The following is a 15627-nucleotide window of genomic DNA, read 5'->3' on the forward strand; positions in this document are numbered from 1 at the left end:
ATCTCTTTCCCATCTCTGCTACTGGCTGTTCTACCTCCCACCATCCGTTCCCCACTCCCCAGTCCTGTTCTACACCCCCCCCCACCACCCTGTTCTATCCATCCGTTTCTTAATTCACTCCTGCCTTGAACAGTCACACGAGGGAGGGGGCTTTTTTTGCTCTCATTAGCTCGGAGCCTGGGGAAACATCTTGGAAAAACAAAGATGGAGGTAGACATTGACTGTTTAACAAGCACATTCCCTTCTGAAACCAGGCGCACATATACAGAAACACAAACACGCGTTCCCTTTTGCAACCAGACACGCGAGCGCGGAAACCCACACGCCTGGAAACGCACGTACACATGGAGAAAACCTGTGCACGCCCCCCAACACGGGAGGGAGAGTTGTTGTGTCGTAGGACAAGGCATGAATGGAACAGAGCTGGTGACTGTTTGAAGGCTCTGGCTCTGATGGGGGGGGGGAGAAGGTGTACGGAGAGAGATCCATTAAGACACCCTTGGTCCCCATCAGAGCCAGACAGCACGTTTCTAATAACAGATTCACCACCTCGTTGTCACTAGCTTACAGCACAGACACCAATCAATGTGTTTGTTTAAGAATTACTGTGTTTCTGGGCGTTTGTGTGCGTGCATCAAATGGGTGTTTGTGTGGGTTTTTCTGCGTGTGTTCTTACTCCACACGTGTTCTCAAGGGCTTGTTTGAGTGTGTGTCAGAGCATTCCTTAGTTTTATTAAATGTTTAGTGGCAGACCGTCCATGAATGCTGGCAGGTTATCGGTGGGCTTACTGACAGGTTACAAGCAAAAGGTGGGCGATCTTAGAGAACAGTGGTGTGTGTGTGTGTGTGTGTGCTTTCTCTCCATGAGTGTTCTGTGTGTATGTGATGTGTGTCTCTCTGTCTCGTTCCCTCCCTGTGTGTTCACTGTAAGGCTCTGAAGCTCTGTGAGATTGGAACAGTGGTCTGGCTGCTCTTACAGGCAAAGGGATGGCAGAGTATTGATCTCTGTTCTCTGGAGGAGGAATAACATGTAGAAATAAACAGACTTTCTGGGTGGGGTCTGGACTGCTTGGTCAGTTCCAGTGTGCTGTGTTAAGGGCTGCCAGGTTGGATGTTATGGCAGCTAGTTAACCCATTTTGGCAATTAAGTTCACCGAATGAGTCGTTGCCACGTAAGTTCTAGGGTTGCCAGTTTGGAGCTGAGGCATTCCGTAACGTTTTTTAGGCCTGTTTTCCTTTCGTTTTTTGCACACGGGTTGCCAGATAGCTTCCAGATCTTGCACACGGGTTGCCAGATAGTGGACTTAAAATGCCAGGTTTGTCCCCCCCCAACCCCCCGGCAGATCCTACCTGCTCTCCAGCGGCACATTGCTGCCCAGGACCCAGCTGTCCTGCAGCGGCACGGACTCAGGTGTGGTTTGCAGCTCGGCGGGGAGGACGGCCGGTGGGGCCGGGCTGGGGTTGCGGTTGCGGCTGCTCAGGGAGTTGTGGTTGAGCGCCGTGACCGACGGCTGCTGCTTGTGGGGAGCCGGAGCCGGTGGCAGCGCGGGCTGGCCCTGCTGGTGGTGATTGGACGGTTGCTCTGTAAAAGGGGAGGAGAGAAGACGGGTGGGGGGGTGGGGTTAGTTTTTTGTCTGCACAACACGGACGTAACACACGAAGTACCCGGACTAGGGAGAGGACATGTAAAATACGGCGAGACGTTTTTGGCGCGAGCGGACAGCGAGGGGACGGGAACCTCCAATGGCGGAAGCCTTGAGACTCCCCATCTATCTCCCCCCCGCCCCGACGCTCTCCATCCGTCTCTCGTCCTCCGCTCCCCTCTGTCAGCCTGCCATATGCTACCGTCCTGCTTAGTTAATTGTCCCACTTAGGTAAACCTATACGGATGAGTGCAGGAATCATTACAATACAACATCTGGCTGCTAACAAACACTGCAATGATGGACTTCACTGTTTAACACACTCCTCCTGCAAAACACACACACAGACACACACGCACGCTTTGGTTCCGCCATTCTCTTCTCCGTCCCTAACCTCAGCCGCGTGAGCGTGTCAACACCCACCTTTCACTCCAACTTAGGGACCCCTCCCTGTGTTGCTCTAAGTGCCTCAGCCTCATGACTCTCCTCCTAGCTCTGACTCCATTAAGAAATAACCCTTCCGGAGTACAGTACGTCTCTGTTTACCAGACTCATTCACATTAACCAGAAGTACTCCGTTACGTTGCGCTGGATGTAATTCGTTTCAATGGGGACCCTTCACAATGGAGTGGAATGGTGAGACCCCCCTAGTGGTTCACGTCTCACACACTTCAATGGTTTTGAAATGCTACGTCGTCTTCAGGGCAGCTAGAAACTGGGAGTTAGCGGCCTAGCTTCTTTGTAGGCCAATTTGACTTGCTAGAAAGTTATAGAAACAAGCTGGGGAAAGGTAACTGAACAAAACGTGTTATCTCCTGAAACAATATACAGTAATCTCATCTGTCTTGTGTGTAATTGTCATATTCCTCCCAAAATGCAACCAGACTGTTCCCTAGTCCAACTGACAACGGAAAGCGAAGGAGTGAAAGGAGGAACACCATAATAGAATCTATCGTGAGTTGGACTGGGCTTCATGAGTCATGCGCACCATTTAACAGGAGGGAAGAACACAATCAGTCCCACATCAACAGGTCACAATGCCTCTACAGGCCACAACTGCATTTGGTTCAGCACTGGGTTGACTCATGGATTCATTTAAATATCAATTCTTATAATTGTTACTGTCATGCTGGGTGTTTTTTAACGCAACCCTAATGTCATTTCAGGAGGTGGGGCTTATTAGGGATGAGGCCTCTACAGAAATCCAGTAGGGAAAGGCTAATGTCCTTCCTGTTCATCAGTTTATACGCTGCAAACTGTAATGCTCATTTAAACTGCACAGATGTAATGAACACATGTCCCAGAATAAAATAAATCAGAATCCGAAACTCTCTTGGGAGGCATATTATCTGCATTTTCCCACACAGCGTCTCTTCAGGAAATCACACTTGTGTCACCTTGCTGAAGCTACAGCAAAATGGTTTCCGGTGTTCAACCTCAACAGTACCCCAGAACAGGTGAACGTTGAATCTCGCGAGCCACACCACGCCTCCAAACGCATGAGATGACCCTCGCTGGGTCAAACATGAATAAAAACCTGGCGGTTTGTAATCGGCCTCGGAGGCTGCAGTCTGAGAAGGCTGGTGGATAGACTGTTGGTAAACAAGAGGGGGATGAAGACAGAGTAAGTAGGAGGAGGAGATATGCGAGCGTCTCTTATCAGATCCCAGCTGCAGAGATCTGGCGGCGTGCGAACGCCAGCTGGATCCAGGGAAGGTGTGGGACGGTAGATTAGCGCTTTCCTTCCACGCGTTCTCCTAGCCGCCACGTGGATCCTCGCCGGGAATCGCCGGCAGGCGCCGGCCGTCTTAACATTGTTGGTTGTTAACGGAAACACTTTATCAGAGATTATAAGGCTGCGGGAAATAATAACCGTCACTGGCCTTCAGTCTACAGAGTGCCCCCAAGTGGTCTGGAGGCTTTATTACATAGATAAGGCAATTCACTTCTGACACACAATGCTGTCACACACACACACACAACAAAAACACACAGACACATTATCAACTGAAACGGTCATTAATATGCAAACGGACGTACAGGAGCTTAGGGTTTCGCGGAGTACGTTAGAACGGAACCACGAGAACAGTGATGAAGCATCTACATTTTTGGCCGCCGCGTTCCCGCGAAACACTGCATCTGGTAGATTAGCCTGGAAAGGACCGGCAGACTCGTTCTTCCTCTGCTCCGCGCTTTCGCTGCTTTCTAAAGATGGAGTCAGCTGAGACACACCCCCCCAACACACACACACCTTATCTTTTTTACACTAGGGTATACACAGTTCTTAAAAAAAAAAGCCAGCTGACACACCCACACGAGTGCGCGCACACACACAAACACAATCTCCTCGCTCCCAGAGGATTCTTCACACTACTGCCTGCAATGTGTCCCTACTCCTCAGATAGCAGCGCGGCTAATTATAACTGAAGGAACGTTAGATTGTCGGTTCACTTTGATGTGCTGTGAACGCGGCATTGACTGAGGAGGCTCTGTGCTAATATGAGAGAAGACCCTTCTAATAGGATGGCTGGAGAGGCTTCATCATGCTCCGTGCTGTTCGCTTGCTGTTTTGTTGTCCTTTCAGTGTGGGGGCATGAAAAAGATTCCCGTTCAATAATCCTACGTTCTCCAAACGTAAAACTAACCTTTGCTGTCAACACTAAACTTAACCCCTAAGGCTTTGGCACAAGGTCACATTTTCCCTTGAATTGCCATCCTTACTTGGATTTTCGGTCCACACAAATACAGTTGAACACACAAACAAACAAACACACACACAGATAGACAGACACACACACACACACACACACACAGTCCACATCACCAGTGTTAAGAGGACATTGGTAGTGACAGTTGACAGAAATCGTCCCTGACATCGGTACAAACACCCATCCCCCCCCCACTACGCCAAGTGTTTGTAGCCCACCCGTGACGCCTGTTGGTGGGGGAGCAGCGGGGGGTCAACTGGGCCCTGGCGGTGTCCTTGGTAGTCAGTGGTCTGTGGTGCTGCCGCGCGTGCTCCAGGCCTACCAGACACCACCGGGTGGGGCGGGACCACAACACCCGCAGACGCCGGGTCAGGCCGGGGCCCTCCCTCCCCGCTGAGTTGGGGGACCGCGAGCGATCAAGGGATCTGCGACTAACGAGGCAAATGAAGGGAGACCAACGAGGTGACAGAGGGTGACGTAAAGACGAGGGAGACTAAGAGGAAACAGAGAAAAAGAGGGGGGAGGGAAACAGAGAGAGACGGCTGCAAAGAGGGAGAGAGCGAAGGGGGTATGAAGGGGAGGAGAAAGTAGTGAGGGTGAACGTATGCAGGGGGAGATAGAGGAGGCCCTTGAGGACGCTCCACTAGGCCGGGAGGAGGTGGGGACTGTGAGATTGTTTGATCGTCTGTGAGGCGATTTGATGGCCGGCTTCGCATCTGGCCGTGGACACGCCTTCTCTCCATTTCTCTCTCTCCAGGTCGGAGGAGATACCCCCAAAACACTCAAAGCGAGATGGCGAATCACAAAACCATATGGTCCTATGAGAGTGGAGATGAAAGCTTGGGTGCTTAGTAATGTGATAGGAGTCTACCCTGGCCACCTGCAGGTGAATCGGGAAGATTCATGATTCGGACTGGAACACCGCGAAGCAGGCCGTAGGGACACCTTACGAACAAAGGACGTGGAGCCAGGACCCCCAAAAGATGAATCTTCCTGGGGCTCCTTGAACTGCCAAGCGTTCATCGTGAGAGCAAAGCTCAGACGCTTCGTTGGCTGTCGCCAGTGTTTCCCGTTAAAACTCCCCCCGTTTGATTTGCGATCGGAAACGTAGGTTTATGAAGAGCTTCCAGATCTTCTCGAATGTCGTCACCCGAGTTTATACCTTGATGATGTCACCTGTAAACATCCACCGTGCACGCGGTCTGTGGGCGCCGCCTTACGAATACCGGGGGCCCTTCTCCCATTTTCAGGACGCACAAAAGGATATCTGAACTCACTGGAGACTTTGGGCTGATTACATCAAAAGATATCTATAGTGTCGTCTGCTTTAGAGAAAAGACCGGAGGAAAAACGACCCATGAATAATAAAGCACAAGGAAAGCAGAAAAGGGGGGGGGGGTGGGGGGGGCAGAGACATACGATCGGGACGAGTCCTGGGTCACAGCATCATGTCGGCTCATTAAATGTTTAGATTTCCATTTTCCTGCGACAACCTGAGACCTGACCTGGAGCTGAATGAAAGCAAGCAGCACAAAAGGAAAGGAATTGCGACCCCCTCCTCATGCGCTCCCTTTTGTCGGCGCACCTTGTCCTCGCCCATCTCCTCCCCCCCCCCCTTCTGCCTGCCTCCCCCTTGTTTCCTTTCCTTGCCTTTCCTTCTGCATCCTACATGTACCACCAACCTTGAAACCCCTCTCCTTTTTTTCTTTTCTCCTTCTCTCCCTCTTTACGGTTGCCAGGGGGCTAAATTGCTCTGTGCCCCGGGTTACAGTGGGGTACAATTAGGTGGTGGTGGGGGGGGGGGGGGTCCATAAATGTACCGGTGCCGTTCAAGACCCCCAAAGAGCCCTAATTGAAGATTTGCATTGTTTCGCCATTTCTCCTGAGCTGGATAAGACGGGAGACGAGAATCGGTGCCAACGCGATGATCCCACCTCAGAGCGCTTGGCGCTGACTTGGCAAGCTCTGCCGTCCTCCGCTAGGACTGACTAGCTGTGTGTGTGTGTGCCCACTGCTTGCCCATCCATCTTAGTATTTTATCCATTTTCATTACACAGCCACGTAGAGAATAGAGGAGGGTGGACGAGGAGGGAAGTACGTATTTCACAATGGTCCAAGAAATGGCGAAAGGCCAGGAATCAAACAGCCAGCCAGAAAATGCTGCTCCCTCACACAGCTTGACAAGTTACGAGACTTAATATGTATCTATTTCGGCGCCATATGTTTTTGACATGAGTGCAGCCTGGAACAGCCGTCGGGCTATGGGGCTTCCTACTCTCGTTTCACCGGGCTCTTAGAAACCAAGCATTAACATGACCCCTGACACCGAGCAGAATCCCGCAAACACGACCCGGCGACCTTTTCCAGACAGTCGGCGCTGACAGCGACCACGCGGGCCGGGTCCCCCTGACCATTCAGCGAGACGGGATCCGCCCCTCCGACTTTGTGTTTCCCGAGAACCAGCCCAGGCCCGAGGGGTCGTGCCGGGCAGGGAGGAGAGGGCGTGGAAGGACCCAGAGGGACATGAACGGAGAGGCCCGAGGGCTGAGAGGATTTGATAGAGGGGCCGATGTGTAAGCCGACTCCGGCTTTCTCGGTCACAGCCTCCCCCGGTTTGGCTTGGGCGGGGGGCCTCAAGTGGTGTGGGGGGGAGGGGGGGGGGCTCACTGATGAATGATAGGCAGCAGTCTATCAGTCAGGGTTGGGTTTCAAAGGCGGGCGTCTCAAAAGGATTTCATCGGTCTCCTCGAGTCACATCCTTCTTTGCGCAGGCACACACACACACACACACACACACACACACACACACACACCAGTCCTTAGCCAGCATCCGCGTTTTACTGTTTCAGGGGCCTCTCTGATTAAGATTCCACAACAAGAGGCACAATCACAGCCCCGTCCGTTTATCTCCCAACACTGACAGAGTGATAGCCCTGTCCGTTTATCTCCCAACACTGACAGAGTGATAGCCCCGTCCGTTTATCTCCCAACACTGACAGAGTGATAGCCCCGTCCGTTTATCTCCCAACACTGACAGAGTGATAGCCCTGTCCGTTTATCTTCCAACACTGACAGAGTGATAGCCCCGTCCGTTTATCTCCCAACACTGACAGAGTGATAGCCCCGTCCGTTTATCTCCCAACACTGACAGAGTGATAGCCCCGTCCGTTTATCTCCCAACACTGACAGAGTGATAGCCCCGTCCGTTTATCTCCCAACACTGACAGAGTGATAGCCCCGTCCGTTTATCTCCCAACACTGACAGAGTGATAGCCCCGTCCGTGATAGCTGTTGTAATGTGGATTTGTACTAAAATGCGTGTGCGTGTGTGTGTGTGTGTGTGTGCTGACAGAGTGATAGCCGTTGCCTGGCGGAAGGGCTGAAGGATGGCTGAAGAGGATTGTGGCCCGGGGAGATTGACTCACTCATCTGCTTTCAGTCATACAACCCCCGGACCTGGTGTCTTACTCCTGTTCCTGAGGGCCATGCGGGCCTTTAATGGAAAACCTGGGACAATACAGTGACCTTTTCATTGTCATGACTACTGTAGGCACTGGTAATATTAAAGACATTAAAACCAATATTCTTGTTGTTGTTACCTTGTCGGTCCAATCATTGTTTTTGCATGTCCACGTTGACAGTGTAAGTAACCAAACAACAAGACACCAATACGCCAGTTAGTCTATTGAATTGGATTAAGGAAGTAGTGAGAGAAGGGTAGACAGAGGTGAGGGCAGGATGGGGCCACAGAGAGGGGAGGATGGGGACGCCAAGAGGGGAGGATGGGGGCGCCAAGAGGGGAGGATGGGGGCGCCAAGAGGGGAGGATGGGGGCGCCAAGAGGGGAGGATGGGGGCGCCAAGAGGGGAGGATGGGGGCGCCAAGAGGGGAGGATGGGGGCGCCAAGAGGGCAGGATGGGGGCGCCAAGAGGGGAGGATGGGGGTGCCAAGAGGGGAGGATGGGGGCACCAATAGGGCAGAATGGGGGGCATCAAGAGTGGAAGATAAGGGCAAAGGGAGGGGAAGATGGAGGCACAGGGAGGGGAGGAGATCACCACTCAATTCAATTGTTAAATGATATAGGGAGGATAGTCACGGATGCCTGAGAAATGTTAAAGGCCTGTCTGTGCGTGCTTGCGCGCACACACACACACACACACACACACACACACACACACACAGTGCTGACAAGTAGGAAGTGAATGGCTGATCTCATATGGAAGACATAATCCTCTGTAGCGCTGTACCAAAACAGAAATCCCAAATGAGCAGCTCCGTGTTTACAAGCCTCTCCTGTCCTCTGCTACAGGAGCCACATGTCACGGCGTCCCATCAGGACCGGCACGGGCCGACTCCCCAGTTGACATCATCATCACATTAAACAGACACGGTATTAGGAGCCAGCTGCCGGCGCCGTGTGCCGTTCGATTCACGAAACGGAGAACACACACGGACGGGTGGGACCAACCCGGCTATCCACGGAGCTGTCAGCCGACGCCCGTTCGGGTTTGAATTCTGTCGGAGTCTCTGTCAGGCATCAGGCGTGTTTAACACATCTTCCACGAAGAAGAGCTGAAAAAGTGACAAAATGTGCTTGGTGCCAAAATCTTAACTTCCCACTGGAGGTTTTAACGCAGGCCTTCCAGCAGACAGCTACAAAAACGTCACCTCTCTAAAACTGATCACAATGGGAGGGTGGGTGCTGGTGCGTGCGTGCACCATATGTCTTCTATGATAACTGCCATCTCCCTCTCTGATCTCTTACCTACAATCCCTCAGCGAACGCTTCACGCGCTACGGCTTGTGTCCGGATGTTTAATTGACATTTCAAAATGTCGGACAATTGCTAAGAGCAACGTGCCGTCGTTACGAAGCTTCGACAGAACATTTCGGTAAAGGTTATTAGTCAACGACGCGAACAAGCCGTCATGTTTCTCCTTTCACTGTCATCAACAGAGAGATTAAAGAGAGAAACTGAGAGATGCAGAGAGCGAAACATAGAAAGAAAGAGGTGGAACGGGGGAAACTAGTACTCGCAGAGCCGAGACAGTGGGGAGATATTTATCTGACACACCGCACCATCAGCAAATAACCTAATATCACTCTGCTTATCTTCTTCATCATGTCATGACACACAGACAAAGACTGACATCACCAGCGGTGGGAAAAAGTAGAGATGGCTGAAGGACTGAGGGGAGAAATGGTTCCCATTGTTTGTCTTTCAAAAGAGCACTATTTATTATTGACTTGTTATTCAACCATCTGGGCTTTCAGTTCCAAGTCATGCATCATTCAGCTTCACCGATGGTACTTAGAGGCCGCGGACTTCGCAGTACATCACTTGTGAGAGGATCGTACAGAATGACATCTATGTTATGTGCCTCTTCCCCCGAACGGGTGTTGGAACAGAAAAGCACGCCTCGTCGTTCCAGGCCGACTCGGTGACATCTGATAATCACAGATGGGGGCTTGGTACTGGACAAGGACTTGGTCTGGGTTCGCCTGCTGGTCAGGTGGCTGGACAGATGCATGGATGGAAGATGGATGGGTGGATATGTGGGCAGTGTGTGGGGGTGGTTGATGGTGATGGTATAGGGGACGGGGACGGGTGAACACGGACCGGATTGCTCTGACCAGAGTGACCGTTCCATTTCCTCTCGGGAAAAGGTTTCTCCGCTGTGCGTCACCCAAATCCCATTACGCGTTGCCGCGAGCTTTGTTTTGCGGGCCAAGGCTCCGCTGCAGGGGTCAGGTTCCCAGGAAGGCGACGAGAGGGAGGGACGGAGAGAGACGGGGGAGGTATTTCAGCGAGTGCAGGAGAGATAAAGACGGGGAGATTAATCGCTTTCCGAGCGAGAGCGAGAGGGGTCGATGTGGGAGTAAAGCGACAAAAAGAGAAGATAAAACAGAGTGAAGGGGGGAAGGGGGGGGGGGGGGGTAAGGTGAGTGGGGCTTGAAATCAGAACACACAGCAGCTTCTGGTTAGCCTAAACCAGAAGCAGGCGAAAGCCAGGGGTTCAATAGGCTTGGGCTGTGGTGCGTGAAGCAAATGCCCACACCCCAACCACCCACCCCACCCAGTCTCCTCCAGAGAGCAGGGATAACCTTTAGCTACTGTCACCCAGACGGGGAGCTCTTTGTTGGGCCTTGACAGAACGAGACGTTCCCTCTGCTCGCCGACCCACACAGATTGGAGAAAAAAGCCTCTTTTGTAGAGAGTAGACACATGCTTTGTGTAGGGCGGGGGATGACAGGTGCGTTTGTGCGTGTTTGTTTGTGCGTGTGCGTGCGCGTGTGGTTGCCGAGTCCATTTCTCAAAGAGAAGGCCAGTCAAGGTCAATCTCCTGTTGTCGCCTTCAATTTCCACGAGGTGTGTATCCTTCTGTAGCTTCACAGGCAATTACACATACACAGACAAACTACTCCTTCAGATACCGGAGAATTTTGGGATATATCTAATACCTAAGACCTTAAAGTATATTTCAAACCACAGAATGATGTCACAGAGCCAAAAAAAATCTTTAGGCACACACTATTTCTTCCGCTAATGTCCCCTGAAATGCCGCCACTCAACTCCAATCCCGCGCATCGAACTAGCGCCGGCAGAACTTAAATCCAATCTCCTATCTGGATTCCTCTCCAGGCCTCCTGCTCCTCAAACACACCGTCCTGCTATTTATGAAAGACAAATATCAACGGGTTAGGACATTTATCAGACGCGGGTGTCTATGATTTTCTCTGGGTACAAAGTGCTGCTTAAATATTGACCAACTCTGGGGGGAAATCATTAGTGGGATCAATGGGACCTGAAGGCCGGTGGGACCACCGTGGAGGGGGGGGGGGGCAGAGGAGAACGGAGGGGAGGAAATATGAGGAACAAGAAGAGGTAGTAACAGCCAAATCAAAAAGAAGAAGAAAAACTAATTTGGAGGGGAAAGAAATGCTAAAAAAATGAATGCACTAAATCAAAGTGGACCAATGAGGAAACCGGCTGTCCGTTCATTTCTCAAACGGCGAAAGGGAGACGTGCGACGCGGCGGCGTACTAAAAGGCTCTTAGATGTTTGAATGAGCGAGAGGCATGTGCCGTGGCAAATGGCACCCTTACACCCTATGAGTGTGCCCTGTTTTTAAACGAACCCTATGGACCCAGTTCACAAGAAGTGCTCCACATAGGGAACATGGTGGCATTTTGGACCGGGACGGAACCATTAGTCCTGCCTGGGTGACTGATCTATCTACATGGGGACGAGAGGGGAAGAGATGGAGGGATGGGGAGACAGAGGGAAAGAGAGACTGAGTAATTGCTTTAAAGGGGGCTAGGGAGAAAAGAGTCGTGCTTCTTAATTGATGAATTTCCCTGCCATAACATGCTGGACGGGAGAGTTGAGCCTTTTAAGTGTGAGGTTGTACCTTCCAGTCAGATCTACCGAGGAATGATTAAGTGTGATGTCACTGGGAGAATGAAATATCTTGTTCTGTGGTAATTGCCATGTACGTCCGTGTAACATTGATACAGTGTGAGACCTTACTGCCGTGTCATGGTGGAATGTACCCTGCGACATAAAAGAAGAATGGAGGCCCGGGTCCCCTTACAGTCGGTCAGTGGCTACAGCATTATGGGGTAGCGCTCTCTTATCTCTCGTGCGCGCGCCTGTACAAGATACACAATCACACATTGCGCGGCCCGTCCTTCTAGGCCAAAAACAATGTTACCTCAGGTTTTCTGGGGAAACATTTATCTCACCTCTGCTTTATGATTATTCCATTGAAACTGCCTCGGCTTCCAGACGTTAGTAATATTTGGACATTCACAAAGGGCTAGATGAAATCCCCAAGCTGGCGCTGTAAAACAATATGTCCTTTTATGCTGGAGCAAGACAGTTAAGACTAAATCTTTACTGGGAAGGTGTTCTTTATTAATAAAAAGACCAATCCATGCTGGTAGGTGGATTATTTAAAAAAATATGAAAAACAGCTCTGAACCGAAGCGTAGGCTGAAATCATCTCAGGAGAAGGCAGAGCATTTTCAACAAAAGATCCAACCTCTACAATAATACCTCTACAAGGTCAAGTATACAGTATTATATTTTGACTAAAACAATGATCTGTAATTAACTCATTGTAGAACATCATGGGTAATCATGGCTTTGATCATTGTTTTTCAGGTAAAACAAGTAGATTTCCGCTGGATTTTAATGACACGTTGGCCCACATTTGTGGTAATAAGTAACAGTCTTTGAAATCCTGTTTACTGATGTTCATTCATCGCATCACTAGACTAATACGCCCAAACAGCAACAAACAAACAACAACAACAAAAAAAGAATTGTTGAAACATGCTTCCTGGGAATAACATGACTTACCGCCGGTAGATCGCCTTTAACTACATTTCCCATGAGCCCTGACTGGCGCATGCCACAGCGCAATATTGCGGAGTGGATCCTCAATTTCAAGAAAAGGCCCACTGAGGCAGAACGTGGATAGTGTGGGACACAGCTCCACCAGACTCAGCCATATGAAATGACATTAATAATCACAAAGAGCGACTGTGTGTGTGTGTGTGTGTATATGTTTGAATCCATGTGTAGGCTTCCATGACAGTAACACAGAGAATAAATAGAGCTATTTTGTCGCTCCGCTAGGTCCAAACAGCATTGCTATGATTATACAATGTGTTCAAGGAAAAAAGGCATGGTTCCCCTTTTTGAAGCTACTGAGACAGAAAACTTCCACAAACAACTGAATCACACTGGTTACCGCGTGTAAACAGGGCGACGATAGAACGAAGCTGTGGGAGTGAGTCATGATGGAGCTCCAAAACCGTGTAATGTATTCATAAACAAACACGCGCGCGTACGCATCCTCGGGGTGGGGGGTGGGGGGGGCTTTTATCGCCAAACACGAATTGTTGCGGGATGGGTTCCAGTGAGTGGGCAAAGCTGAGGTCTGACCTTGTTTCACTCTGCGTGACGTGGACGTGGTCCTATGACCCTGGGAGAACAGACAGACGGGCGAGGCGGCCCGCCTTTTTCATTATTATCTCTTGTTGACGTTACAGGAGGCACCGAGGCGGAAGCCCCAGGCCCTGACATGGAGTCAGAAGGAACAGAGAACAGGACATCATCTATTCTGTGTTCCTTAGTTCTTTTCTTCCTCAGATTCCGCCTGTCTTTCGAGTGACTGACCTAACTCTCAGAGAAGATGGAAGGAGGGAGAGAGAGAGAGAGACAGGGAGATGGGGAGGGAGTGAAGAATTCTTTTTTTAAAAAGAAGCCCAGAGAAAAAGACCGGCAGGGCTGGCTGTAGCCTAAGCCTCCTTGGTGGCACGATGCAGAGTGGATTTGAGCCAGCCATCCACGCGTGTGTTAGTTCTGGGGGCTTCGTCTGTCCAGCCCCAGTGAATGTTATTGGAAATCCTATGCTGTAAAATTGCTACTTTCATGCCTACTGCATCTGACAATAGCGATCAACAGTGAAGGGTAAAGAGGCAGAGGGTGGGTGGGTGGGAGAGGGAGATGTGGGGAAGGAGATGGAGAGATATCAGACAGTGATGAAAGGGGTAGACAAGAGAGCAAGTATAAATGGGGAGACTGTATGAAAGAGAGAGAGGTCAGGGCCTGTAGCGTGTTAGCAGGTGACTCGCAGTAGGCGTTAGCGTGAATGCTAACAACAGCTCAGTGATCTCCAATGAATCTTTTAGCGCGCTAATTGACAATGAGGTCCATGTCAAAGGGGGCCAGAGCAGACAAATGGCTAATCACGTAGAAGAGACAAGCTCCTCTTCCCCTTCCTTTTTGCTGTACCTCTCTACCTTTCATCTCTTAAAACAAGGTCATGGGGGGGCATGTCAGTAGAGTGCATATTGCAACATGAGAGACAGAGGGTAGCCAGAGCTGGGTTACTTTATCTCAGGGCAGATAAGCAAAGGAGAGGTATTTGAGGCTGAGCTCCCTGGCCTCTCATGGCAGCTGTGTTTACCTAGTAAACAAAGGACTGTGTAAGTACGGACAGAGTATTCTTATCCCTCAGGAGAAAGACACTGCTTGTGACCGCAAATATCTAACCATTTCCTATTCACACAACGAAATGTAGGAACAAATACATTAACCCACAGAATGACTCATAAAACAGTAACTTTAATGAGAGGGTACACGGCACGTTCTATTTTAATCAAGTTTAATAAACAAAGAATGATGTGTGAATAATGTGTGAATAATGTGCGAATAACAGCGCCAGTTTGATTGAATGAAATGCGATTTATTTTCCTGACCTATGCAAAGCCAAAAAATATGTAGAATAAAAATTTTCTATTTCAAGCAGATTTACAGGGGGTTTGAAATCAATTTCTGGCCAATTACTGGTCAGTCTGAAATAAAATGTGTTGGTCGTTTTAAATTGTTCTTTTGTTAAAGGTTGACCGACAAAAGACAGTTCGGACTTCCTTCTCCTACATCTTGGGAGATGCGCTATGACACGTAACTGTTTCCATGACTTTTCACAGAAAATATTAACCTTAGCAACTATGAATTTGCAGAAAGAAAAACTACAGTCACAATGAATGTAAAGAAAGATGGAGACCAAAGAGACCAGACGAGTGGGTTCCTTTAGAGACAAGGAAACAGAGGAACATGAAGAACTTACTCAATCTTCATGCACAAAGAGAAAACGTCCTCTGATAGAAAGGTTGACATTCAAGACGATCTTTAAAGAGTGGTTGTAATGTTCCTGCACCTTTTTAGAAGAAAACTGAAAGGGGAATCTCTTGAATGATTAGTATAGAGACTAGGCTGAGCTACAAGAGACCATATAATGAGTGGTTACTTTCTTCACTTCAGATCAAAAACGTGTCGTTTGATGTTGGGTTTATGACTGAAGCTAGCAATCAGGGCAAGTGACGGGTCACCCACCCTGTCTCACCTCATTCCCAGTGTGAATTTAGTCCTCCGTCGCTGAACTCTCACCTATCTCCAGCTCCCTCTCTCTCTCTCTCTGTCTGTCTCTTGTTGTTACCATTGCTCTTCTGGATCTTAAGCATTCTGTTCATGTGCCAGTCGAGCCTGTGGTCTATTCAAACAGTCAAACACTTCCAGTGAAAGGGACATGGTCAGACCTAGATCTTGCGGGCCGCATTGTTAGAAACGGCCTTCCAGATTTCTACTGACAGGGGAGGAAGGAGTCGGACAATGTCTCTCCGTACATTTCTGAGGGCCGGAGTCAGTGCCGTCTCCACGGCTAATCTACTGACCCGTCCTTCCCTCCCTCCCCCTCAGCAAGT

The 15627-nt window shown here is 49.9% G+C and overlaps 1 protein-coding gene across 14 annotated transcripts in view; it reads right to left on the bottom strand.

The window, feature by feature from the left end:
* tenm3 (teneurin transmembrane protein 3) overlaps window positions 1-15627 on the bottom strand; it is a 270450-nt gene that overhangs the window by 102046 nt on the left and 152777 nt on the right. For all 14 annotated transcript variants that reach the window (XM_029118033.2, XM_029118036.2, XM_034291255.1 and 11 more), the window contains one exon: window positions 1351-1582. In XM_029118033.2, the coding sequence (XP_028973866.2) occupies window positions 1351-1582 (232 nt within the window). The remainder of the gene's footprint in view (window positions 1-1350; window positions 1583-15627) is intronic.

The sequence above is a fragment of the Esox lucius genome, chromosome 25, assembly GCF_011004845.1.
Source record: "Esox lucius isolate fEsoLuc1 chromosome 25, fEsoLuc1.pri, whole genome shotgun sequence".
Lineage (NCBI taxonomy): Eukaryota > Metazoa > Chordata > Actinopteri > Esociformes > Esocidae > Esox > Esox lucius.